The sequence below is a fragment of the Sturnira hondurensis genome, unplaced genomic scaffold, assembly GCF_014824575.4.
Source record: "Sturnira hondurensis isolate 20B ecotype Veracruz unplaced genomic scaffold, ASM1482457v3 Scaffold0022136, whole genome shotgun sequence".
In the NCBI taxonomy this organism is placed as follows: Eukaryota; Metazoa; Chordata; class Mammalia; order Chiroptera; family Phyllostomidae; genus Sturnira; species Sturnira hondurensis.
In genome coordinates this window covers 5,144,390-5,172,140 of record NW_028094767.1, presented here as the reverse complement: position 1 = coordinate 5,172,140, position 27,751 = coordinate 5,144,390, and the positions used below count along the sequence as shown (strand labels likewise).

Sequence of the window (27,751 nt, the reverse complement as noted above, 5' to 3'; positions counted from 1 at the left end):
GGCCTTTATGCTAAAGTGAAACCAGTCACACAGACAAAGGCAAACGCCATATGAAATCATTCAATGGGAATCTAAGGAAGTGGAACATATGGAAAGAGATTAGAATGGGTGGTTCCCAGGGACTGCGGGGTAGAGGAAATGGGGTAAAGAAATTTCTTCTCACTTAAAAAAATCCTGTAATTTGGACTTAGACTTGCTTGTTTGCCTCACATCCTCAGTATTGTAAGTAATAGCAACACTTCCACGCACAGAGGGAATGCAGTCTGTCTTTCAATGGCAGGAAAAAAAAGACCTGTAGAGGAAAAAACTGAAGTTTCTATAGACTGGTACGATACATCCCCATAGGTTTACAAAGAAATATCAAAGAAATAAGTGATGAAATTGAAATTATCTGTATCAATGAAAATTATCACTAAATATTTTTTGATCAAACTTTATTTCCTATCAAAAGATTTATATATATAGCAATACCATAATAAGCATGCCATATTCATATTTTCACTGAAAAAATAATTTTTCTTAATAATATTTTTATTTATTTTTTCTAATTTTTTAAATTTTATTGTTGTATAAGTACAGTTGTCTGCCTTTCCCCCCAATTTCTCCCCCCTACCCCAGCCATCCCCACCTCCCTCCCCTGACTCCACTCCCCCTTGGTTAAGTCCATGTGTCCTTTACAGTTGTTCCTGATAACCCTTCCCCCTTCTCCCCCCCTCAATTATCCCCTCCTACCTCCCCTCTGGTTACTGTCAGATTATTCTTAATTCAAATGTCTCTGGTTATATTTTGCTTGCTTGTTTGTTTTGTTGATTAGGTTCCACTTAAAGGTGAGGTCATATAGTATTTGTCTTTCACCGCCTGGTTTATTTCACTCAGCATAATGCTCTCTAGTCCCATCCATGTTGTTGCAAAGGGTAGGGGCTCCTTCTTTCTTTCTGCTGCATAGAATCCCATTGTGTAAATGTACCATGGTTTTTTGATCCATTCATTTACTGATGGGCGCTTAGGTTTAGACTGAACATTTATGGGGTAGATTGCTGGAACTGGCTACTAATGATAGATTGAAGATGAATTTTGAAAATCACTCACTCTACTTTTTATAAAAGGTATAAAGTATATTCTTCTGAGCTTGCTGAAGCCAGTTTGGAATCTTTTATTCCCTTCAGCACACCTCCGTTAAACCTCTTTCTGCACTGGGTGCCACCACACCAAACAATGAACACTGCAGCCGAGAGCCGTGCCTTGCCCACGGGGGTGTCCACCCAACACAGGCCAAAGGTGCTCCCAAGCAAGGGGCAAGCTTGTTTCTTCACTCTGAACCTTTACTGATATATTAGTGTGTATTCCTTCAGAGTATTTATAGGCACTGAGTATGGCGGAGCCCTGTTTCACTCAGAATTTTTGTTTCATTAGAACTGCAAAATGACAAAAAGTTCTGCGCATAATAGAGAATCTTTATCATCAGCATACATGCGGACATTCAACAATGTGCACAGTTTTGTCATGTTTTCTTTTTCCCTCTGTCTGATTATATTTATTAAAATATAATTTTATGTCCATTGAATTCAGTAATAAACATTGGGACTTATAATTTGTGGGCCCTCTTTTCATTTTTTCTAGTAATTCAGTTTTATTGTATTTTATAAAAGTGCAGTCCACAGCAGTCTGGAAATTTTGAAAGCCAGCTCTCCACCATGGAGTTAGGGAGGCATGAATTTCATGAACTGCGTGGACTATAGGCTAAAACTGTAACAACAAAAACTTCATCGCTACCATAAAAATTCCTCTTATTTAAGTATTACTAATTAAGCATCTAAAAATAGTTTAACTTTGTAATAAGAGAAACGTGCACTTAGCCATGTGCACTCTAGAATTAACTATGAAATTGAGCTCTCAGCTATGCGATATATGGTACCAGGGTTTGGAAAACAGGGAGCCATATTCTGTGTCAAAGAAAGGAAACTTGTTTTACTGTCAGATCTGCTTTAATTCTGGCTCCCTAAATTAGTTCTCCTGGAATCGATGTGCAGGTCAAGATAACCTATGGGGTTAAAAGTGACTTTGTAAATGGAATCTATGAAAAAGTATTCTAGGAGGAAAAAGCCCTTGCCTCTCTTTTCAGTTTTGTCCTTGGGAAGAAGAAGATAAAATGGAAGCTAGTAGGTAAAGTGTGAACAATAGTCTGACTTGCCTTTTTAAAATGTGAGGATCCATTTTACACAAAGGATTTAACAGCCTTGAGCCCAGAGAAAAGGGCAATTATGTGTTGAATTTGGGTATAGAAACAGGCAGACAAGATACAGCTGAAGGCATCCAGGGAACAGTCTGTGACAGTAACTAACTTCATGGCTGAGCTTAGGCTCATGCTGCTTGGCTTTCCTTAGGTAAAATGAACCTAAGTTTTAGTTTGGCTAGAGCTGACTGATCACAAAACTGTACAATTTTGAACCATCTCATCAGTTGTGGGTGCTATATTATGGCGACACATTAATATATCAACATTATAGCAGCAAAAGAATAGGTATAGTAATTCTATATTGTCCTGGCAACTTACAACATCCCTCTCTGTTAAGGATTATTTTCTTCAATTTCAGATTTGAACACTGAGGCTTAAAGAATTTAAAGTGACTTGATCAGCATCACAGAACAAAAAATTGGTCGTCAGGTTCTAACCCAAGTCTATTGCCAAGTTCTGGTTCTACAGTAGCCATGTTTTTCAATCTGTGACTCATGGTCTATTAGCCTGTCAGAATTCAACTAAACGGTCACAGCCATACTTTAAAAAGCATACAATAAAATATACAAAGTAGTTTAACGCAGAGGGAAATAAGTGACATCAGGGACCATACCTGATCCCGGTGCAGATGTTTCTCTGCCTATTTGTTTCTGCCCAGCCCCCATCTGTCCCCAGTTGCCTGATTCATTTCCCTACTAACCCCTTCAACTTTCCTTCTCTCCCCTGACCTGCAAGTTTGTTATGAGCACTAGCCAGTGGGTAGGGGCTCTGTTCCTCCTGATGTAGCAGGCCTTGGCAGTGGGAGCCAGAGCCGCCCCCACGCCTTGCCAATGGAAGGACGACCACTCATTGTTGGATGGGCTCATGCCTTGTATGAGGATCTGGTTCCCCGAACTTCTTAGTAATAAGATGTTAACCTCTGCACCACTTCAGTGACACACACCTCCAAGGCCACGGGTTCTGGAGTCATGCAGACTCCCAGGTGAGCGGGGCTCTGCAACCCAGGGAACCCTGCCAGCCTTTCTAAACCTCCGTTTCCCCAGTTATGCAGCAGAAATGATGCTAACGATGCCTGTCCCAAAGTGAAGATTATGAAAGTCTGTATGTAAAGTACCCAGTACAGGTCCTATCGCATAGCATATGCTCAATAACTGCTCATTATGAGATCGCGCTTACAATACAATATCGATTCCCAAGGTCTTGAGCACAGTTCAGTTTGCTAGCACAAAAACTCTGGGAAAGTTTTGGTGGTTCTTTTAGAATCCCAGAGATTTTTGTGGATTTGTCACTTAGCACAGTTGCCCTGAAGAAGTGCTACCAGCCAACAGGTGTTTAGGGGCTGAAGCCCAGCCCGTGCCCCACACACCAACTGTGTGCCCCGGTGCCAGGCTACAGTCATCCGGAGGACGGGCGCCCTTTTCTCATTAATACAGAAGCACCTCCTCAGCTAACTGCTGTCCCCATCCCCTGGGTCATCACAGTCAGTTAGCCCTATCCTCTGAAAGCTTGGAAATGTCATTTAGGAAACTCTCCCATTTAGTAAAGTGCTAGAGCCCCCCACCTCCCAACACATTTGTACTTCTAATGATATTCTAGAACACTTTTGAGAGATTCTTCTCTTTGTCATTGTAGAGATGCTTGTAAGATCCAGCAGTGCATCAGGAGTAAACTATTTATAACATAGGCTGACAAGTATTTTTTGAAATGTTTTATGGACTGCAAATGTTTCATGAGGATTCATTCTTTCTCCTTCCATTCCTTGAGGTTATGAAATGTGACAGAGGCTTTTTTAAGGTCACCATATATCCAGCTTATTGTAAACAGATACTTTGTTTCAAAGCTCTAAGAAACCGATGCTTTGGATCTGGAGACCCAGATTTAATTTCAGCTGGCTCAGTTTACACTTTAAATGACATTAAAAAACATTTGCCATTATTGTCCTGTTGAAGAGACCACTAATGTTTTATGTAACTGGAAGTCCCTTATGATCTCCAGTTAGGTGTTTTAAAATGTATCTGAGTATAAAAGATGAAACACTGGAAGTGAGTTATGCTATTGTAACACTTATCACATGTTAATAATTGAATTGGCATCCTACAGGATAAAGTTTCTTTAGCAGAGAAAATAAAATGCTGCTGTTTCTGGATTGCTTGGCTTACTCGGTCTTTTCTTGGGTGAGAGACTTCAGCAACCCTAGATGTCGATATGGAAAACCTGAAAAAACAATTGAGAGTTTGCCTTATAATCTAATAAATAACCTTTCACCTCTCGCACTTCTACATTTTGCCACTTTGTTTCCTGCAAGGTCTTTCACTTCAGTTAGGCCAGCCAGAATTAACGTCTGGCCAAGTGTCGGGGCTTTCTGGCCCACCAAGTTGACACATAAAATAAAGCATCACAAGGCGCTACACAGATAATCAATTCCTGATTATCTGCACAAACATAAGGAAATGTTGCCATAACCAATCTCAGTCAGATAACCTAAATTGAGTCCATCGAGCCACTATAGTAAATGATGAGTTTACAGTTTTACCTCCCTGCCTATTATCTACATAGGCAAGTACTTAGGTTACCTCTATTATATGACCTTTTTAAGACAAAACTTCCAATTGCTTCCCATCACAATGAAAATAATACAGCTCAGAGACCTCACCTCAGTCTACAAATTCTGGCCTGCCTACTACCCACCCACTGGCTTGCTCCTCTTTAGAGACCTGTGTTTCTTGCTGTTCCTTGAACAAGCCACACTCAGGACTTTGTTCCTGGTGTTCTCTCTGGGGGATGCTCTTTCTCAGACTTTGCATGACCCACAGCCTCACCTGGTTCAGCTGTCTGCCCCTGATATTTCTTTTCTCAAACTGTACACCTCTCTATGTAACTGTATGCCCTTTCCCTGCTTTATTTTTTATGATTTTTATTGCTATCCAACAGTTAAGAGATATGCAGTGAGTGGTAATGATCAAAGGTGATACAGCCAAATTGGAGTCAAATCCCAACTTACTAGTCACGTGACCTTAGGCAAATTGCTCTGTCACTCAGTCTCCCCCTCTGTAAACCAGAGATCCTGCAAAGATATTGTGAGGACTTAATGAGTCAATAATGTAAATTGCTTAGAATGGTGTCTGGCAGAGAGTAAGGACCACATGTTACCTTTTACTATTATTATGCCCATGGGAATATAAACTGTGCAAGGACAAGGTTTGAGGTATTTACAGAGCATAGAGCAAGGTCTGACCACAGTAGAGATTCAATAAATGTTTGCTGTATGATTTAACGAGTGAATCTGGACATGTGCCAACTGAGAGTAGGAAACATTTTTTACAAAGGCACAGTGGAAAGGTGGAGGTGAACAAATGGAGAGTTTAAAATCTGTAATGGAAACTTTTTGTGGCTGATAAAGCTGAGTTGGTTAGGTTCGATGTATGTGTTTATGTGTTTTGTATGCATGCACGCACGTATGAGTGTACTACCTGTAGCAGGATGTGGAGGACATGATGTAACTGATATCGTTGCTTGTAGGATAGTTTCCTACAGGGGATGGAAAAGTCAAAGGGGAACATTAAAAGAATTCAGCGAATGACCCAGTAATGGGGCTGGCAGGACTGGCTGGGGCACCAGCTTTCCAGGAAACCCTGACCTTACGCTGGGAAGTGGTTGGAGCTGAAGGAGAAAGAGACTGTGAAAATGGATTGATGACGAAGTTTCCGAATTTCTTTTACCCAGTGACAGTTTTAAGTGATATTGGAAGTTAAGTCTAAGGAAATGAAAAATATTCAAATCAAGAAAAAATATAACCAGTAATTATATAATGGCATGTCCCCAAGTGTTCAGTGTTTGAAGGTCATTAATACATCTTCCCAGCACTAATATCAATCATGCAAGATCAAGGAGCAGCAGGCTGGGAAATGCCTTCTGAACACATTTGATTGAAAGGCTGGTGATATGTCTCAGAGGAGAAAAAGACCAAAGAGCACAGATACATTTATGTCAGTGCAGAATCATCCAACGAGAGCTGCCCCTATCTGAAGGGACTTTTCAGGGTGTAGTGCCCTGTCCTGTTGCTGAGGGGGTCCAGACAGCTTCCTCTGCCAACATTTCCCTTCCATCCGATGCCCCCACGGCCCGCTCAGACTCCCAAAGGGAAGGTTGAAGAGAGTTATTGGTAGGTGGAACACGTTCAGTTTGGGAAGGAATTTAACACTCACTATAGGTCCCTGGAACCGCAGAGTTTATAGAACCAAAAGCACGAGTCTATTCAATAGCTGTTGTGCAAACTGGCCGTATTCTTCTACCTTGAAGGAAAGATCCGGGATCTGAATGTGTTTCCCTTAGCACAATATATAAGACACAGACAGTAAATTTTTGCTGAATAAATTTACTCGTATTTTTAAAACACTTCTATTGAGTTTGTTGTGGTGGCATTGGTTAATAAAATTATTCAGGTTGCGGGTGTATAATTCTGTAATTATCTATATATTGTGTGTTCACCACCCCAAGTCAAATTGCCTTCCATCACCATTTATGCCCCCTTTACCCTCTTCTACCTCCCCCACCCCCTTTCCCTCTGCTAATCACCATACTGTTGCCTGTGAGGTTTTTTCTCCTTTGCTTTGTTTAATCTGTTTACCTGTTTCACTCGGCCCCCCACCCCCTGCCCCTCTGATAGCTGTCAGTCTGTTTTCTGTATCTATGAGTCTGTTTCTATTTTGTTAGTTTGTTTTGTTCATTACATTTATATTTTTGACAGTATTTGATTCTGAAATTAGCATTTACAAATTAGAATGCAATTTAACCCATTAAATTCATTTTAATAAACTGAGAATTATGCACTGAAAATTCTTCCGTTTCAAAACTGGGTGACCTTTAAAGTTTCATCTTACGGACCCACTGGCATTCTTTTCATTTACCAAGCAGTTACTGAATAGCTGCAAAACGTATTCCTGTGAATTTATTTAGTGCTAGTCAATTTGATCTTTCACACTGAAAATGAATTTCTAAAATTCCACCCCTTGAGGATACATTTCACCTTTTGAAGTAGGCAACTCAAAAATGCTGAAAATACGATACCCTTTATAGCTTTAATTGAAATCAAAATGTAAAATGTCACTAATGATTTCTTTGTTCCAATACGGAGTAAGGCTGAGTTTATTCCTGTTTCACTGGCCCAGACTCTGAGCTGTCTGAAGTTCATTGAGGAAGCTCACCACACGGTTCTCCTTTTCACATTCCTATTAAACAACTATCCGTTTGTCTGCATTATTTATTCCTCTGCATGTTGATTTTATCTACTCTAAGTCTAAAAATATAAAAATGCCCTTAATAAAAATAAAAGAGAAAACTGCATTCAGGAGGCATACGAAAGTGCTCGGCAGTGGGGCCCTCCCGGCACAGTTCTCAGACAAGGAAGGCAGTGTGTAAGGTCCCGCTCCCCTTCGCCAGCCTGAGAGCACGCCTGCTGTCAACTTCCAAATATGGAGGGAAGGACACTTCACAGTGCACTTCCAGCACCCACCCTCTTACTGTGACACAAAGACGTTAAAATATATCGCAGCATGGTCAGGAAGTTGTGTGGCCACACCCTAGCACTGCCCCACCCATGATACCCAGACAAATCAAGTGCCCTGGCCGAGATCGGCCGTGGCGGGCGTGGAAAGCAGAGCCAGAAATCAGGACTGAGCGGGGTGGTGGTTTGGCCAGGCACACAGGAATCCAGACAAATGTAAAAAGGAAGGTTGTGGTTAGTGTGTTGGCAGGCCTACGGTAGGCAGGGTAGATTCTGAGGGGAGGGCAGGCAGGAATCAGATGAGCGGGTGAGAACTAGCAAGACCCAGATTCCAAAGGGCAGAGTGGAAAACAAGTGAGACTCTGAAGAATCTGGCTTGGTTGCGGGAAACCAAGAGAACCCCAGCAATTACAGCAGCAAAGTAACCCAGATGGCGAATGATCGGGATGCCCACCGAGAACACCTTAATCCTGAGGATTATGGGTTTTAGGATCAGAAGCACTTGGGTTTGATTTATGGCTCCAGCAATTAAGAGACGAGTGACCTGGAACTCGATGTTCAAATTGTCTTTCCCTGTAAAACGGGAACTACCCACAGTAATTTTGAAAGGATTAAATTAAATCATGTAAGTTAGTGTTTACCATGCCTATACCGTGCTAAGCACATGAGGAATGGTAACCATTTTAATATTCTTTAGTCATAGACCTTTCTTATATTCCTAGTATAACATGGACCATTCAGGGCACAAGAGAAAAGCTGATTATTGGGTACATCCGGTCAGAAGGGGTTAAGAGGTCAGACCTTGACTATACTTACTTTCATGACCAAATTGAAATCAACGTGACAACTTAGTGGAACTCCTGAACAGATAGAACTCCTGTAGATATTACTGATCACAGACCAGACCCCTTACCCCAGCCTCGTGTTATCGTTTATTCAGTTGCAGCTGAGGGGGCTTAGATAATAAGGTCATAACTTCTAACTTGCGTTGAAAAGCCACATGAGTCCATCCAAGGGAAGGAAAGGGACAGAGAGATGGGGAAACTGTGGAATGATTTAGAAATGTCGAGACCCCAACCTAAATGAGGAAGGCAATGTTGAGCACAGCATCACAGTGTGATTCATTTTTCCTTAGCTCTAACCCTGTTTCAGATCATCTGTTCATGCTGAATTATGTCTTCTTCCCATGTCCTTGCAAGAGTCCACTTGTCTGATCCCTGAAATAATGAACCTTTATAAACTTGTATTGTTGCTGTCATGGATGCATTTTTAAACATCTGCTAAGAAATAAAATGCACTTTGGAAATTATTCATTGCTAACATAAGTATTCCATTCCCGTGTTTTTCACATATCACTGATTTCAAAATGTGGTCACTTTTTACAACATCTGTCATAAATCTTACTTCCGTTCACAATATAAAAAAAGAAAATGAAACTTCCCAGATAGTCTGTAATGTTTTCCTGTGTAATTAACACCTCATTCACAGTTGTTGGGTGCCAGTCAAGGCCCTGTCTCCTCTTCCTTGACATTTCCTTGATACCTTGTTCAGACTGGGCTGATGCCTGAGAGTGTGCTAAATACACACATGGGGACAGAGAAATATTTGAGCGGAGCCAGCTGTATTAGTAAGACCTGGTGATTTAGAGGGACTGCTGATACACGTCTCCTCTGTGGGCTTGGGGTCTGCATACCACCCTTTATTTAAATCCAATTACTGCTGTAACCTTGTCTTCATCATCCTCATCCTCATCCTCCCTGACAACAAAAACCATCTGTCCGGTAAGCACCAGTAGTCCATTATTTGCATTCTTCTCTTCTTAATGCTCCTGGAGGGCCAGATGTCTATAAATGAAGTGGCTAATTTAAGGTACACATGCTCTCATACTGCAAGTCATCCTGGGAGCCTCAAGTTATTTTTACTGCTGCAAATTTGTAGATGTCACTTATTTAAAAAGCCTCAGCTTGTTTGTTTTTGACTCCTGATAATATGGCTCTCTGTGGCTCTGGGCACAGTAAATGTAGATGAGTAAAATCATTAGTTAATTCAAACAAAATCATTTCATTGTGGTAATTTTCTAGTTTCATTTTTTAAAATTTTATTGAAGTACACATATATTCAGAAAAATATATGTATCATAAGGATACAAACTGATGACTTTTCACAAATTCAACATACCCATGACAGTAGGACACAGTTCAAATATCACTGTCACCAATGTCATACACCCATGTCATGCTCTCCTTTGGTCACCCCCATGGCTACACCAGCAACCTCCTACAACAGAATAGATTGGTCTTGCCTGTTTTAACTCTGTATGTAAATTGATCAATATTATGTTTTCAAGGTTCATCGATACTGTTGTAGGTACTTAGATTCCGCTCACTTTTATTGTAGCTACATAGTATTCCATTGTATAGCTAACCCATATTTATTTTTTATATTTCAGTTCTCAATGGGCATCTTGATTGATATTTTAGATGAAAAAATTCCACATGCATAGTTAAGAGTTGGTTACCTTTTTTTGACTGATTCACAGTTCATATTTAAGAAAGGTTTTGATACATTATCGAATATTTTTAAATTTGAAAAAATGCAGAATTGTATAAAGGATGATAGAAAGGCAGGGAGGAAAGGAACTAACATTTATTATTTCCACCATATATCAGACATTGTAGTAGTAGTGCTTTTTTAAAAAAAATTGTGGCTGAAAAAAAAACCAACACCTTAACCATTTTCAAAAGCATAGTTCAGTAGTGTTACATTGTTGTGAAACAGACTCCAAAACTTTTTCAGCCTATAAAACTAAAACAACAAATTCCCCGCCCCCGCCCCCCGGAGCAGTGTGGCTCAGTTGATTGGGCATCACCCTGCAGAGGAAAGGTCACTGGTTTGATTCCCGGTCAGGGCACATGCCTGAGTTGTGGGTTCAGTCCCCGGTTGGGGCACATATGAGAGACAACTGATGGATGTTTCTCTCCCTCTCTTTCTCCCTCCCTTCCCCTCTCTCTAAAAATAAAATAAATAAAATCTTTTTTAAAATTTCCTTTAAGCCCCTACCACCAGCCCCTGGTAACCACCATTCTACCAAGTCCCCTATATAAGTAGAATTATAAAGTACTTTTCTTTTGTGACTTATTTCACTGTGCTTATTTCAGTTAACATTATGTCATCAAGGTTCATCCATGTTGTAGCACATAATAGTATTTCTCTCCTATTTAAGGATGAATAATATTCCATTGTATGTATAGACCACATTTCATTTTTACATTTTCCTATTAATGGCCATTTGGACTGCTTCCATCTCTCAGGTACTCTGAGTTGTGCTGTTATGAGCATGGGTGTGTAGATATCTCTTCAAGACCCTGCTTTTCATTGTTTTGGGGATATACCCAGAATAATTCAACTTTTAATTTTTAAGAACCAATATAGTATTTTCCAGGGCAATTGCACCATTTTACAATCACACCAACATTTCACAAGCATTCCAGTTTTTCCACATCCTTGCCAATACTTATTTTTTGGTTTTTAAAAGTAGCCATCCTAATGGATGTGTATGATAGGAATTTTATATATTATCTCTTTTTTTTAGTCCTTAACAAACCTGTTGCAAAGTAAAAGTACCAATTTTACAGCAATGAAATCTTGACCTTAAATTTTCTGTAAAAGTTGGGTTTCATTCCTGGTACTTCTGAACTTGACAATGGGCTTTTTATTCTCAAAGTGCCACATAATCACAGAACCGGTTGAGCTCTTCTGGTCTGAGCTACAAGATTTACAAGGTATTAGGGGCTCTATGTGATTGGCTGACTTTAAATATGAAATAAGAGCTTGAGACATAGAGCAGGGTTCTCAAAGTGTGGTCTTCGGGCTAACAGCACCAGCATTATTGGGAAATTATTAGAAATGCAAATTTTCAGGTCTCACTCCAGACCTACTGAATCAGAAACACGGGGAGCAGGGACAGCAGTCTGTTTTAACTAGCCCTCCTGACAGTGCTGGTACATGGTCAGATTTGAACACCACTGGGCTTAAAGCATTTGGCAAATATCCAAATAACCTTTACCTTGTTGTCAAACAGGAAACTGACATGCTGAGCACCAGGTTTCTAGGGCAACCTGATATAGTAAATCTGTGTTTTTGTGCTTTATATTCCAGTTTGTAGGGAAGGGTTGGATTAACCCAACTGTAATTATGCTAGAACAGTAGGTCTTCAGCCATTTGGAGATCCAGCCAGACACCAATTTGCTTATGAACAAATGGCGACTTGGGAACAGAAACCCTCACCAGGAAGGCCACACGGAACTCAGCGTTTGTCTAATATCTGCCAGGACTTTCCTCCCCACCCACAGCCAGCTCTACTTTTTGCCCCACATTACAATGGGCCTAGAGTTAGCCTGTACTGTCCGGACTGAAACAAAGGAGACAGAAGTGGAGACGAACACGCAGTAACCATTCCTCCCATCAGGCGCATCTCCAGGGGACTCCCTGGCACTACCATCAGCAGTCCCAGCCGCAGCACCTGGCCCCAGGTGTCCTCATCTAATTCCTCAGAGCCCTGTGAGGAAAGGACAGAGAGCCACAGATTACACTCCCCTGTGAAAATGGAGGAGTCTGATTTAGCCTGGAATGAGAGCTGTAGTTTGTGTCTTGGCATAATTATTAATAATAAAGTCATCCCCAAATTATCCTGGCTTCAGTCACAAAATTTACCCTCCCCCAAATCCACTGTTAACTCTTAAATAGGCTTTTGCCTTTCCCTGATGATTTTAAGTGAAAAGAGAGAAGATCCTTTGGAGGAATAGGAAACTATGAGACTGTATTCAGTGCAGCTGGTAGCCTGGAATCAGGGGAAGAAGACAAAGGAGTTAATTCCTGGAGCTCTTGGAGAAAGATGGTGTTTGAGAGTGGGCTGGAACCATCATATTGATAGAAATTGTGACTCCCAGTCTTTCCCTTACATTCTGGAGTTTTCACCAGCATTTTCCATCCATTCACCCCTCTGCTCTGTTCTGTCAGGGCCCGTTCCACAGGTCAGTGAGACTTAGCACTTCAGGTAAACCTCATTCCTAAAATATATTTGGGGGAGTAGCTAAGAAAATGGTGACTGTGTTGCTTTGTAAAGCACATCTTTAAAACAATTACTCAAACCTGCTTTAGGTATTACTAGAAACTCAAGACCAGAAGTCACGTTTAAACTGAAATTACGAGTTAGCCAAAATTACCTACTCACAGTATTTCCCAATAACTTAACAACCTCAAAAGTATTCATCTGCATGTACACTCTTGGCAAGGATGCCTGAACCCAATGAGCATGCCCCCTGCACTCTTTCAGCATACACTGCAGTGCACTCACAATTGCAAGGCTGGCCTAAATGATCGAGTACGTCCGTGGTGATACGCAGGAACTTGGATATTTGCCCATACCACACGGAACCGTGAATGTTTTTCACTCCTCATCTTAAGAAGTGCCAATGCCGTGTTACAACATCTGACACTCGGTTTGCCTTAAACATTAACTCTGTGATAAAAGTTGATCAGTAGTCAGCCTCATTTCCCCACTTCCTCCTCAAATCGATATACATCTCGCCTTCAAAGGAAGCAGAATGCACACAAACGTTGATCCTCTGATTTTAACTTACCTCAAACTAAAAAAAAAAAACAAAAACGATCACCTACTTGAATGCTATTGATTTTGTTCCTTTGTCCTCTTGGGAATTACATTACAGTGGTTCTACTTTCTAAGTAAACTTTTTATCATTGATTAATCCTCAGGGGCTAACCAACTTACTGAAAGACCCAATATATTGATTTTCAGAATGTGTAAACTATGAGACTAGAAAATGGTGTACATGTGTGTAACATTTTTGAATATAGAATATTAAATTTTATACTTATTCCAGTTTTACATTCTCCCAAAGAAAATCCATGGTTCAGATGTTTAAAATAAAAGGTAGATGAAAACACCGTTAATTGTAGCTTTAATAAAATATGTTAAAATTTGTAGATGTTAGCTAGGATTATTTATGAGATGGCTGCTGTTTTTATAAGTCCTTGGTGGGATGTACTTAACTTGCTTCCAGCCACAAAGGGGGCGTCTCCCACCCAACTGCACTGTGGTATGTGATTACTCGCCTCCCAAAGCTTACTCCACTGGCTCAGCTGGCATTGGACTTGCTACCCCACTCCCAGCCTAGATGAAAACCAGAGATCGAACTTTGCCTAACACTTTCAGAGCAAGAAAATTAGTGAATGAAATAGGCCTTTTCATGTTTATGTTTGTAATTCTCCTAAAAAAGTCCTTAAAAGATCGATCCAATACTTTTGCTTCTTCAATAGAAGCAGTGTGTACTACCAATGTACTACCAATATGGTAATAGAAAAAGTTTTTAGTAGCAATAAAACAGAGTGGCCAGATGTGGAGCACATGCTCATAAGTGCTTCTCATTCAAAAAATGTGCTTTCAATACCCATGCTTATTTCCTTCTATTACAAAGGAGAAAAATTGAGAAAAAATTATAATAAATAATTGCTCTTTAAAAATGGCACAGTTACTTAGAGATATCCTCATGATCTTATTTTTCTAAATCTTTCTATTGGAATTTAGCTGGTTGTAAACTTGGGAGAGTTAACATTCAGTTACAATAATAACATTTAATAAGCAAGTGTGTATTTAAGTTCACTTATAAAACAGCTTAATCATCCAAATGGAAGAAGAGAGTTAGTTGATGTGCTTTATACAGCATATGTAATTATGATATGATTTAGGGAAGTGTTTTTCAAACTTAAATGAGCATAAGAATTACCTGTAGTGGTTTTAAAAATACAGATGCATAACCGCCTTCCCCAGAGATTCTAAATCAACAAGAGTAGAATGGAGCCGGGCATATGCATTTTTAACATCCAAACTCACTCTCAGGTAACTCCTATAGATTAGAATTCAGACCACTCTGTGAGAAACAGCAGTTTAAGATGAGAAATAGATGTATTATTGTATCTGAAACCACAGAATCATCAGATAAAATGCCAGTCTGAGACCATCTTTCAAATATTTTATACTACTGTACTAGAGTATCAAGGGCTGCTAATAACAGTTAAGGTTTATTCATTCCAGGCTCTATTTTGCTAACTGTGGTTGTTAAAATTTGGCCCATAACTTTTATTTTTATTTTATTTTTTCCATTACCATTTATCCCCCTTCCCCACTCCCTGCCACAATCACCACACCATTGTCCATGACCATGAGTCCTTTTACCTTTTTGCTCAATCCCTCCACCCCCTGACCATACCTCAACAGCTGCCATCCTGCTCTCTATCTATGAATCTGCATCTGTTTTGCTTGTTAGTTCACTTTGTTCATTAGATTCTACATATGAGTTAAATCCCATGTTTTTTGTCTTTCTCTGGCTGGCTTATTTCACTTACCATAATATTTTCCAGGTCCATCCATGCTGTTGCAAAGGATAAAATTTTCTCCTTTTTTACAGCCAAGTAGTATTCCATTGTGTAATGTCCCATAGTTGTTTTATCCACTTATTTATTGATGGACACTTGGGCTGCTTCTATACCTTGGTGATTGTAAATAATGCTACAGTGAATACAGGGTTGCTTATGTTCTTTCAAGTTAGTGTTTTAGGTTCCTTTGGATATACTCCTAGAAGTGGGATCACCGGGTCAAAAATCATCTGTTTTTAATTTTTTGAGGTATCTCCCTACTGCTTTCCACAGTGGCTGCACTAATCTGCACTCCCATCAACAATGCAAAGGGTTCCCCTTTCTCCACATTCTCACCAACACTTGTTGTTTATATACATAACAAAACCAACCATTGCCAACATCATCTTCAATGGGCAAAAACTACAAGTGTTCCCCTTAAGATTGGGTACAAGACAGGGATGTCCATGCTCTCCTCTCTTATTCAGTCTAGAACTAGAAGTCCTAGCCATGACAATCAGATAAGAAGAAAAAATAAAAGGCATCCAAACTGGAAAGGAAGAAGTAAAACTGTCTTCTTTGCAGATGACCTGATACTGTTCATAGAACCCCAAAGATTCCACCAAGAAACTACTAGATCTGATCAATGAATTCAGCAAAGTAGCAGGATTACAAAATTAATATTCAAAAATCAGTTTCATTTTATATGCTAATAATGAACTATCAGAAAGAGAAATTAAGGAAACAATTCCATTCATGATTGCTTTAAAAAGAATAAAATACCTAGGAATAAATCTAACCAAGGATATGAAACACCTATACTTAGAAAAATGTAAGACACTGAAGAAAAAATTGAAGAAGAGGAAAATATGTGGAAGCACATACCTTTTTCTGGATAGGAAGAATTAACATCATTAAACTGTCCATGCTACCCAAAGCAATCTATAGATTCAACACAATTCCTATCAAGATCTCAGCGACATATTTCATAGAACTAGAACAAATCTTTCAAAAATTTATATGAAACAACAAAAGGCCCACAAAAAAGAGCAAAGTTGTAGAAATTATGCTATCTAATATCAAACTATACTATAAGGCTATAGTAATCAAAACAGCATGGTACTGGCACAAAACTGCATAGATCAATGCAACAGCATAGATATCCCAGAAATAAACCCAAGCCTTCATAGTCAATTAATATTTGACAAAGGAAGCAAACACATATAATGGGCTCAAGATAGTTTATTCAATAAATGATGTTGGGAAAATTGGACAGATACATGCAGAAAAACAAAACTAGAACACCTTCTTACACCACACATGAGAATAAATTCAAATTGGCCCATAACTCTTAGACTTCATTGATGTTTAAAGGTCATGTGGACCTGGAATTGTTTTCTCACTTTTAGTTAATGTTTACTGTTTTTAACATTGCCATTTCATATTGTCTCATCTTAAAATAAAGTAGAATCACATCATTTATTTTCTGTTTCTCTTTGATTTCAAGGGAAGACGAGGAAAAACAGGTCCTCCAGGAAAACCAGGACCCCCAGGACCACCTGTGAGTAAAGGTTGACTGATTTTGTGGAGAATCCTTTATTTCTCTATTTATCTAAGAGCTATTTCACTCTCTTATAAAAATAATTTCCATCTCTCTACTATTTAAGATGGTTTTACTGCCGGTACCTCCGACCACCACAAAAACCAAGAGATAAGGGATGTTGGTCACCCTTACGCACCTCACGCACACCTTCATTACTGCCTGCCTGAGTTCCCTAAGCCAAAATTCCAAATAAATGAATCCTGTTATTTATTAGGATTCATAAATAAATCCTGTTATTAACCTGACTCCATCTCCTCAATTTCTTAACAGCCAGGCAGGTAGTGAATCAGATATCTGGGGAAGTATGCATACTTTTTTTGATACACTGTTTTGTTAGTAGAATTTCAAAGAATGTTGTTGCTAAAGAGAGCCATAGAGATCTTCTAGACAATTAGCTGTTCTTTTCATTTACCCAAAGCTTCTAGAAAACATATTCCATTTCTTGAGGTTCTGCTGACTCTTTAACCCAAGTGGGTCTGGTTTTTGTCCAAGCTACCCCATTGACACTGCACTCTCTCTAGTCACCAATGATCTCTGAGGTGTGAGATTCCCAGCGCTCTTCTCAAGCTTCATCTTATTTCAGTGCTGTCCAGGAATTTACACTGTTGCCTGCTGTCTCCTTGAACCTCTCTCTTCTCTTAGTTTAGTGACATCGATTATTTTTTTTCTACCTCTGGGACCATCCTTTTTTGTCTCCTTCATTGACAACATTCCTTCTTCCCCTCTCTATATGTTGCCTTGGTTAAAGATTTCCAGTCTTCTATTTCAACCCAGACATTTCTGCAGAGGTCCAGCCTTATACAGCTCACTGCCTGTTCAGCATCTCCGCTTGGAGGTCTCTCATGAAACTATCTCCTCCTCTCTTTCCTCGTTGCCTCTTAGTTTAGGCTCGTGGCGATTCACATCTGTATTGTAGATGTTTCAGAGCTGGTCTGTTGCCTCTACCTCCTATAAGCAGAGTAATATTGTTAAATCATAATTCTGATCATGCAGCTGTTTGGCTTAAAACTGTTCAATAATTTCTCTTTCTATCAAGAAGGATTCCACATTTTCTATATGCCACTCTCAACCCTTCCCAGTGGGCCCTGTACCTATCTTTGCCTCTCCTTCTCTGTGCCCTTCCTTCTTTTGCAATCTGCAGTGTAATCTTCCTTCACTATCTTAAAAATACCATGCTTTGCAAATGTTCTCCCAGTGGCCTAGATAAGCATCCCTCTTCCTTCATGACTCAGCTCAGTTCTCCTCTGCAGCCTTTGTAAGGGCTCACAGTATATGCGGTGCCATCTTCCACGATCCTATGTTATGCCTCCTATAGAGAGGGCATATTGTTTTGTAACTGTTATTTTCCTTATCTGTATGCCCACTTCCTGTGAATTTTTAAAAACTCTTATTTTATAGCCATTGCCTAGCACAGTTTCTGGCATGTAGCATGTGGTTATTAATTATTTAATGAATGGGTAAACAAATGAATATATTTTGTAGATGAGAAAATGAAGACCAAAAAATAAGGAACTTTTTAAACAACTGAACCCCACCAGAGGGCTCCAGACATAGAACCTTAGGAATCTAATAGGGTGTGGTCATGTGCCCAAAATGACTGCTGTCCCGTCATGGCTTTCCTTTCATCCACTTTAGCCATGCAAGGAATTGTTCTATCAGCAATGTACTGGTGTCAATTGATAGTGATTATAAAAGCAAGAGGGGGTGGTAGGAAGAGGCATAAACTGGCATCCTGGAATCCAGTCTTTAAAGGAATCAGCTTTGTTGGTTTTTATTCCAAGGTGTCTGGCGAAAGAGAGACTACATTGTAGGATTTTCAATAATTGTCTTCGGGTACAAAGAAGAAAAGCTGGTGAATGCTACCAGGCAAGATTAGACCTTTCTGTAGTTTTCTAAATGTATGATGCTGCATTCAAGACAGGATAATTGTTGTCTCAAAGGGGGAATTTGAAAGATGAAGGCCTTCATACCAAGCTTGCCAAATGTCTAGGACATAAAAGGATTACGCAGCATCCTGGAATGAATTCTCAGCTATAGATCAAGTGAGTTGACTGGAGAATTTAGAAGATTAAGGAATATGCAACTCTAGGAAAGTATTTATAATACTTTCCGTTTCATAGGTTTCAGTTTATTGCCAGAATGTTTGGGGAAGAGAGACCTTTATTTTATCTCTAGTATTAGATTTAGAATTTAAACTCAGCCATGGGTCTGATACACAGTGGTCATTAAATCCTGAGTCCCAAGTATTAAAAAGAAAAATGGTGTGTTATCTTCTGTAATAGAATAAGATAACAATTTGTTAGACTACAAAAATAAGGAAAAATCTAAGCAAAAAAAAAGAAAAAGTTGTTATTATAGGTCAGCTTTTATTTAAAGGAAAAAGTATGAGGCTATACCATCAGCTCATTTTCTACTTGAGAATTATGGTTTATAGGAACCTCTTGATTTTTTTATTCCAGAATAACTCCTCTACTTCACTAAAAGATCTTTTCTTTAATGCAAGTGTTCTAAAAACTTCATCTTGGGGTACAGTGGACAGCAGCTTTTGAAGCTGGTTGCATGTTCAGTTGAATTGGGCACGGGCATGCCGGTGTGAAATCCCCGTATGGCACCTACACATGGTTATGAGCATTGGCTAAGGGCAGCCTTGGGAAGGAAGTTGAAATAACTGGCTTCCCACCCTTTCCTGTGCCACCTTCATGTGTGGTTTTTCTAAGCATAGTGTACTTTAGCAGGAGGTCCGTCATTCCCCAAATGTTAGAAATGAACAGAGTTCTTTGAAATTAGTCCTTTCAAGGTCATATTAACTAATATTTTAGGAAAATGAGCTAATACAAACAAACTGTTCTATTTTCCATTGTTTAACAGTTTCACAAACATTTAACGCCTGCTATGTACCTAACACTCTGTTAGGAGCTGGGCTTGCAAAAATGGATAAGAGATTGTCTTTGTCCTCTAGGGATTCAAGTTCAGTTTACAGAAACATGAACAGAGGATGACAATTTAGAAAAGATAATGGTTGGGGAGTTTTCCTTCAAGAACTGAAAATTCAAGCAGAAAGTTGAGCCTTAAAAAAAAAAAAGAAAGAATTCCCGCCAGTTACTACAACATGGATGAACCCGGAACACATTATACTTAGTGAAATAATGCAGTCACAGAAGGACAAAAGCAGCATGATTCCACTTTTATGAGATTTCTAAAATAGTCAAACTCATAGAAGCAGGGAATACAATAGAGTGGTTGTCAGAGGCTGGAGGAGGGAGAAATGGAGAGTTGTTATTCAATGGGTATAAAGTGTCACTTCTGCAAGATTAATAAATTTTAGAGTTCTACTGTACAACATAGCGCCAGTCGTTAACCATGGAATATTCACTTCAGAATTCGTTAAGAGGGTAGATCTCACGTTAGGTGTTCTTACCACAGAAAAAAACAAACAGAAAAACTAAGGGTAACAAGTAAACTCTGGGAGGTATTGATGTGTCGGCTTGACTGTGGTGATGGTATCATGGGTGTTTGCATTTGTCCAAACTCATCAAACTGGACATACTAAATATATACATTTGCTTGTTTATCAATCATACCTTAGTAAGGCTATTTTTAAAAAGCTGAGAAGGTTTTTCCAGTGAAGTAAATAGAAGGGAAGAAGAATGCAAGCTCAGAACTGCTGGCCCAGGAAAACAGCCTGAACAAAAGCTGAACAAGTGCTGAGCTTCTGGGGACAAGCGACAGGCAGGCAGCTCAGTGAGTTCTGGGACACAGAACTAAGTCAGTGCAGGCCGGCTCCTGGCGAGCCTCAGGGTGAGTCACGCAGCAGCATAAACTCTGCAAAGACTTCTAAGTGGAGGGTCCCACAGCCAGATTTCACGGACAGGCCACTGTAGTGGCACAACAGAGAGGGATTATTGAGAGCATAAGCACGGTTTATCGCAGCGATCATAGTAGTTTCCATTTTCAATGTATCAGCAGAATTTTTTCTCTGTTAAGATGTCCCGTGGAGCTGTTTGGGTTTTTTTAGAATTTATATGTAGCTTAAGAGACAGCCCCCTTTTCTTATGAATATTTTTAAGTCAAAATATTATGTTTCACTTGCTTGTCTTTTTCAACTTAGGACCCTGGGTGGCATGAGCCTGACTTGATAGCAGGAAGGAACGTAATAAGAGAAAAGGGAAAGGTTGGTCACAGTGAAAATGCTTCTTGCTGAGATGGAGAGATGGTATATGACTCACCCTAGTGGTTTGCATGTGAGAGTCCAAAAGCACATGTTAGAATGTTGTAATTTGAAATAGGAAAATATATTAATTTTATCTCTTTTCTCAAATAGCAATCAAATAATATGTAATATCCCACAAGTGAGTGAATGGTATATAATTTTAGCAAATGTGTTGGAGCAATTAGCCTTTAGAAAAGTTGGGATGGGGGCACTTTGATCTGATCAGTGCAACTCTCTGAAAAGAACCAAGAAGAATGGAAGTTATCTTCCCGGGAGGTTTGGGTCCTTGGGTACCAGCATGCTTTGCTCCACTTCAACAAACCTTCTTCCCCCTGGGGCTTTAGAGATGTTTCCAAAATCAAAGACAGTGTTGTTACTTAGGGAGTGTCAAGGAAAATTTCCAAAAATGGAACTAAAAGAAATCTCTTATGGCCTGAAACAACTCACATTTTAACCAATTATTCTACTTTTGATTCTTTGTTCAGAGGCCATATTGGTATTTCCCCTTCTTTTAAGGAAATATTTATACCAGAAAGATAACTTGCTTACAAAGAATAATTTCCTACAACTTTCCATTTAGCATGCATATATATATATATATATATATACACACATGTGTGTGTGTCTCTGTGTGCATGTGTGTATACATATATACACACACACAGCCTTGTTCTTCCTGACAGAGCGTATTTCCTAAGGAAAAAAATTCTAATATGAAATATTTGCTAAAAGTAGATGTCGTGAACTAATGTTGTTAAATTGTCTTGATGAACTGCTGTTTCGTCAGAGTCATAGTTCCCCATCTCCCCGCATTTCATAGCAATTCTCTCTCCCTCTGGGGAAGACTCAGTTGAAATTTACACACACGTACTGTTTTTCTAATAAAATTATTCTTTTTAAAAAAGATTTTATTTATTTTATTTTTAGAGAGAGGGGAAGGGAAGAAGAAAGAGAGGGAGAGAAACATCAGTGTGTGGCTGCCTCTCACACACCCCTAGTGGGGACCTGGCCCACAATCCAGGTACGTGCCCTGACTGGGAATCTAACTGGTGACCCTTGGTTCACAGGCTGATGCTCAATCCACTGAGCCACACCAGCCAGGGCTACTAAAATTATTCTTAATCAGAATGTTTATAATTAAAGAGCAGCTAAACCGACTAACAGAGGCAGCTACAACATTTTATGATGAATGTATTTTTTATAAAGCATTGGTCCAATTTTCTGTTAACGAGCAGAGCAGATCTTACCTATAAAAAGGAGAAAGCTTCCATATGCTCCAAATAACTTCTGCCATCTTGTTTTAAGTGAATAGTCTTCAGTGGAGGGAAACCATTGAGTAGAGATGCCTTGGATTGCAGTACCAGCAAATACATTAGGATTATTATTGAGAGCAGTTTTTCAGAGAGGAAGCAGAAGAACATTAAGGATCTTCCAGGGGAAGGAAATAGCACTAACTTCTGAGGAAGTGGGTTTAAAAGAAAGGAGTGGATCAGGAGAGCTTATTGTAGTACTAGCTCTACTTAAGGTACTCACCTGCCAATGCCTTATATAATCTTCACAACTATGATGAGAGGTAGAAATTATCCTCATTTTATAATAGGCTAAAGCATGTTTAGAAGCATCAGGTAGCATGCCCATGATCACACAAGTGTAAGTAGGGGGAGCTGGAATTAAAACCCAGAAACTGACCCCTAAACCCACCAGGTATAAGAGACAAGCTTCTAGTTCACAACTGGAGTAGACCGGCCTTCCTTGAAACAGCATACACAGAGCACAGTTTGATCTTTCCGTGGTAACTGGCAGCACCGCAGTGCCTGTGGACAGTGGGACAGTGGGAGAAGACAGTGAGGAACCCAGTCCTTCCTTCTCCTGACTTGTGTGTCCTTGGGCAGTTCACTCGGCATTTCCATATCTCAGTTTCCTTTTCTGTAAATTTGAAATTACAGTACCTGCCACATCTACTTTGCATAGTTGCTGGGAGAATTAAATGCCATATGTGTGAAAGAACTTTCTTTATTTTATTTTATTTTTTTGGCAAAGAGAGATATTTTATTTTATTTTATTTTTGTTATTTTTAATGTATATATTTTTTGTTTTTAAATATTTTATTTATTTATCTTTTTAGAGGGGAAGGGAAGGAGAGAGGGAGAGAAATATCAATGTATGGTTGCCTCTCATGGGTCCCCTCCCGGAAACTGGCTTGCAACCCAAGCATGTGCCCTGACTGGGAATCGAACTGCGATCATGTGGTTCGCAGGCCCGCGCTCAATCCACTGAGCTACACCAGCCAGGGCCTTATTGTATATTTTTTTCATTTAATTCTTATTCAAGTACGGTTTTCTGTCTTATATTCCCAGCCCTAACCCCCCCAGTGCCCCCCACCTCCCTCCTATTTCTGCCCCCCACCTTAGTTAATGTCCATGTGTCCTTCATACTTGTTCATGTGAGTCCTTCCCCTTTTCCCCTGTGATTCTTAACTTTCTTTAAATGCAAGGTTCTGTTTAAATATACTTAAATCCATTACTATCTTTCTGAACATCCATTTACTCATGGTATTGGAGATAGAAGAAATTGTCTTGAATCTGTAACTGAACCAACACGTTTTTTTCTTTTCCAGATTTCTCAAAATTCAATTAAAAATTGAATGTCTTTCAATGAATTGCTAAAATGAAAGATTGCATAATCTGCATATGGAATACTTATTCCAGAAATGTAAATCTATGCATGAAGAGAGAGATAAAAGTTACTCACAATAAGGCAATGATAACAACTGGGTCAAAGTATTCAGTGATGTCTTTTCTGCTCAGATTTATAGCCTCTTCCTTGCTTGTGGGGCTAGTTTATCCATGATCAGAGCTGCTGCCTTTTATTAGTTGTGATCTTCTCTTAAGCCTCAAGTACTGCCCTGACACCTTAATAAAAATTTCGGTCTCTTTTTTAAAGCCTTACATTTATCTGAGTAGCATAGGCAATGGAAAATAGTGGCCTCCTGTTATGATAATGAGACTTGGAAAGTCTCACTTGAAATGTCCTAGTTTATTTCAAAATATTCTGATTTTTCATTGCTTCAGAAAAGAGAGGAAAGCAGCTGGAAATGCTGCATACCAGGAGGGAAGACAGGAGACTAGAACTAATGAGCCATCAAAGGACGTATGTGTTAGCCCACTCGTCTGATGTTAACTTTGCTTCTCATTCCTCATCACTGTAAAAAGTGTTTATTAAAAGCCACATTAATTTGAAAATGTGTTATTATTTCTTTCTGTTCCAGGCAGGGCTCTTGATTTCCTTTCTCTTTTTTTTTTTTTTTTTGGCATTGTTTTTGTGCATTGTTTCATTATTTCAGTATGGGAATTGAGCGTTGGGCTCAAATGTGTCACAATTCAGTGCATAGCAATTTATGTTGAAAACAGAAATTTAAGAAATTTGTAACATGAGGCAGCAGCTCCCTCTACTGTTTTTACTGGGAAAGCTCTCAGCAAGGGGTGGCACTTCACAGCCTTTCAGAGGATGTTTGAGGTATGGACATTTTTCAGTGTTTGAAGCTTAATTGTAAATCTATCTGATTTTCAAAATATATTTTTAGGGTTTTGTTGCATTTTCTGCTTATCTTGTGCTTTAAATACAAATGCTATTTCATCCCCGGTCATTGTCAATGTCAACATGATGCTCCCTTGAAGGGAAAACCCTTAGCTCATGGATCTCTAAACTGCCCAGCTATTGTAAAATGCTGATGAAACTCTGGTGTTCATTTTGTGGAAGCTGACGCCAGTGAAATTTATGCTGCTTTTCTAAAACAACAATATGATTTAAAACATATCTATCTTGTTATTTCTGTTTTAGTTTTAACTTCAGTATAAAAGAACTTCATTCACCTTTAAAGCATTAGTCATTGCACAGACCTGAAGGTTATTGTTATAGCACAGCATACACAGTTAAAAGAGTAAACTTAGTCCTGGCTAGTGTAGCTCAGTTGGTTGGAGTGTTGTCAAAAAACCAAAAGGTTACAGGTTCGATTCCCAGTCAGGGCACACACCTAGGTTGCCAGTTCAGTCCCCATTCTGGGCTCAGGCACATGTGGGAGGCAACCAATTGATGTTTCTCCCACTTTCTCCCTTCCTCTCTCTCTAAAAACAATGAAAAAATGTCCTTGTGTGAAAATAAATAAATAAATAAATATTTTAAAAGAATAAATTTAGGGTGTGAAATAGAATTTATTTATTAAACACATACTTGCTGATATCTACTGCTTGAATCATTATTATAAACATTGAGTATACAGTGGTTTAAAAAACAACATAGCAATTCTCAAACTACAAACAAGGCCTCTACCTTCAGCAACTTACACTCTATTTTTTTGGGGGGAGCAGTAGTTATTAAGCAATTCAATAGGTAAACAAAACAATTTCAGTTTAGCATGAGGTGCTATAGGAGAATAGACTGAGTAATGTGAGAATGATTTGGAAGAATTGTTACTCTAGATAAAGTGGCCCAGGTGGCACCTCTGAGAATCTTCTAGATGACAGTCCTTTAGAAGGAGCTAGCCAGGTGAGAGCCAGAACAGGAACTTTCCAACCAGAAAGATCAGGGCATGCAAAGGGCCTGAGGTAGGAGAGAACCGAATGTATTTAACAAACATGAAGGAGCTAGGAGAAGAATACTGCCGGGAGAGGCTTTGGCACTGAATAGCTTTTATCGTTAGGGCCTTGTGAGAGCAGGACTGGGGGTGGGGACAGGGGTCGGGGGAGGATGATGATAAGTGGCAAGGAAAATCATCAAACCTGTCCCATCTCCCTTTGTAAGTCTTAGGAGTGTTAGTGTGTGTGCTTCTTTTTAAATCCTCACCCAAGGATATGTTCAGCGGTTCTAAAAAGAGGAAAGATACGAGAGAGAGAGAGAGAGATGAGAGAAGCATCTGTGTAAGAGAGAAATGTGGATCAGCTGCCTCCTGTATGTGCCCTGACAGGGAGTCGAATCCCAGCCTTTTTGGTGTATTGGACAGTGTTCCAACCAACTGAGCCACCCAATTAGGGCTCCGTGCTTTGGTTGGAGACGGTTAGATTTTTATATCAATGAGATGAAGTTATTATTTCTACTGATAATTCTAAAGGTAACATCTTTTTAACACATTATTTTTCATGCACACATACAGGGAATGGACTAGTTTGCTGAGAGAAAACAAGAAAACTGACAGAACTTGGACAGTAGCCCATTTAATTTCAGTCTTGCCCGAGTCTGGTGGCTATCACATTGTTCACTAAAGATGGAGACTAATCACGTGTAAGTCCATCTGTTTTGTCCACAGCTAGGCCTGATGCTTTCGTTCTGATAAGCTAAGGGTTGGGTCAGGGGAACAGTCACAGCAGGGAATGTGTGTACGCTCGAAACACCATCGAATGAACGCCTCCCTGCACTGGTGCCCCATGACCCATCACCGTCCCCAGGTTGTATGTCTTCCATCCCAGCTTGATTTATGATGTGCCGAGAACTCAAGGTGCGAAGTTGTTTTCAGCACACAGCACGGCCCACCTCCAAAACAAATCTGTACCCCCAAACATTTTGGACTGCTGAATAAGGTGTATGACAAAAAAAGAAATCTGATTAAAACATTTGATTTCTTGTTAAAATACCCTGGATGCATTTTGAGGCTTATAATGTCTCAAAGAAATCTAATTCATATTCTTAACATCCCTTGTGGAAGCCTTGAGCTGATTGCGGTTTTGTCATATTTCTCAGTTTTCCTTTCAGCAAATACTCTTAGTCTCTTGGGTCTATTAAATGTCCAAAGGCCATGTGCTGTAATGATGATATCTTCAGAGAAAATGAACCTGGCCATTTATTTGAGTCAATGGGAATAGTAATTTCATTTCTTAATAAAAATAAGATGACCTCTTCAGATATAAAAATAAAGATACATAAGACCTATAAAATGGAGACACAGCCAGTTAATCATTTTATTGCCACTTGTCCCCCACTAGGGTCATTGTCCCAGACAAAACAGCTGTTGCCACCATTGCTAAAATTCTAGTGTCACCTTGTGTTGCCACAGAATACGGAGACATGCAAGTGAGGCAGCTGAGGGTATCGGGTTGAGAATTTGAAAATGCACTCAGGTTTGATTCCCTAATTACTCTCTTTCTCTCCCTATGATCAGCAGCAGTGAGGCATTAGTAGCCACTTTCTGACTTCCTGAATTTTTGCTAATTATAGCTAGAGTCTGGAGGAAAAGGATTTTGTCTTACAGCCACTGCCTACTTTTTTTATCTTGGATTATGTTATTGAAACCAACTATTAATACATCCAAACTGACATGTATTATGTATAGCAATGATGAGACAGAGCATTTGAAATCCTTGATACGGTTGCCAAGCTTATTAGTTGGGCCAGTCCATAGACTAAGCACCATTTCTCTATAGTGGGAAACATTAAGGTTTCAATAAACCTGATTGGCCTTTGAGAAGATATTCAGAAAGGGAGACTTATTTCCTAAAAAAATAATATAGTTATATTTGATGATAGAGTTTCCAAAAGTATCTCCATACAGTATCTAATGTTGCCATTGTATAGCTCTGGGAGGTAGGCAAGAACTGACTATCTCGATTTTAACAATGAGAAAACTGAGCTTTAGAAAGTAACGGACTTTGCTAAATCCATAAATCAGCTTTTCTGCACAACAGCTACAATGTGGTAGGAAACTATTTTGATCAAAGGAAATACAAAAAGAAACTATGGGACTAGAGAAGCAAAAGTTTTCAGCATTAACTGGGG

At 39.4% G+C, this 27,751-nt stretch overlaps 1 protein-coding gene across 1 annotated transcript in view; it reads left to right on the top strand.

Moving 5' to 3' along the window:
- COL19A1 (collagen type XIX alpha 1 chain) overlaps positions 1–27,751 on the top strand; it is a 341,924-nt gene that overhangs the window by 215,978 nt on the left and 98,195 nt on the right. The window contains exon 17 of the mRNA XM_037034331.1: positions 16,681–16,734. Coding sequence (XP_036890226.1) covers positions 16,681–16,734 — 54 coding nt within the window. The remainder of the gene's footprint in view (positions 1–16,680; positions 16,735–27,751) is intronic.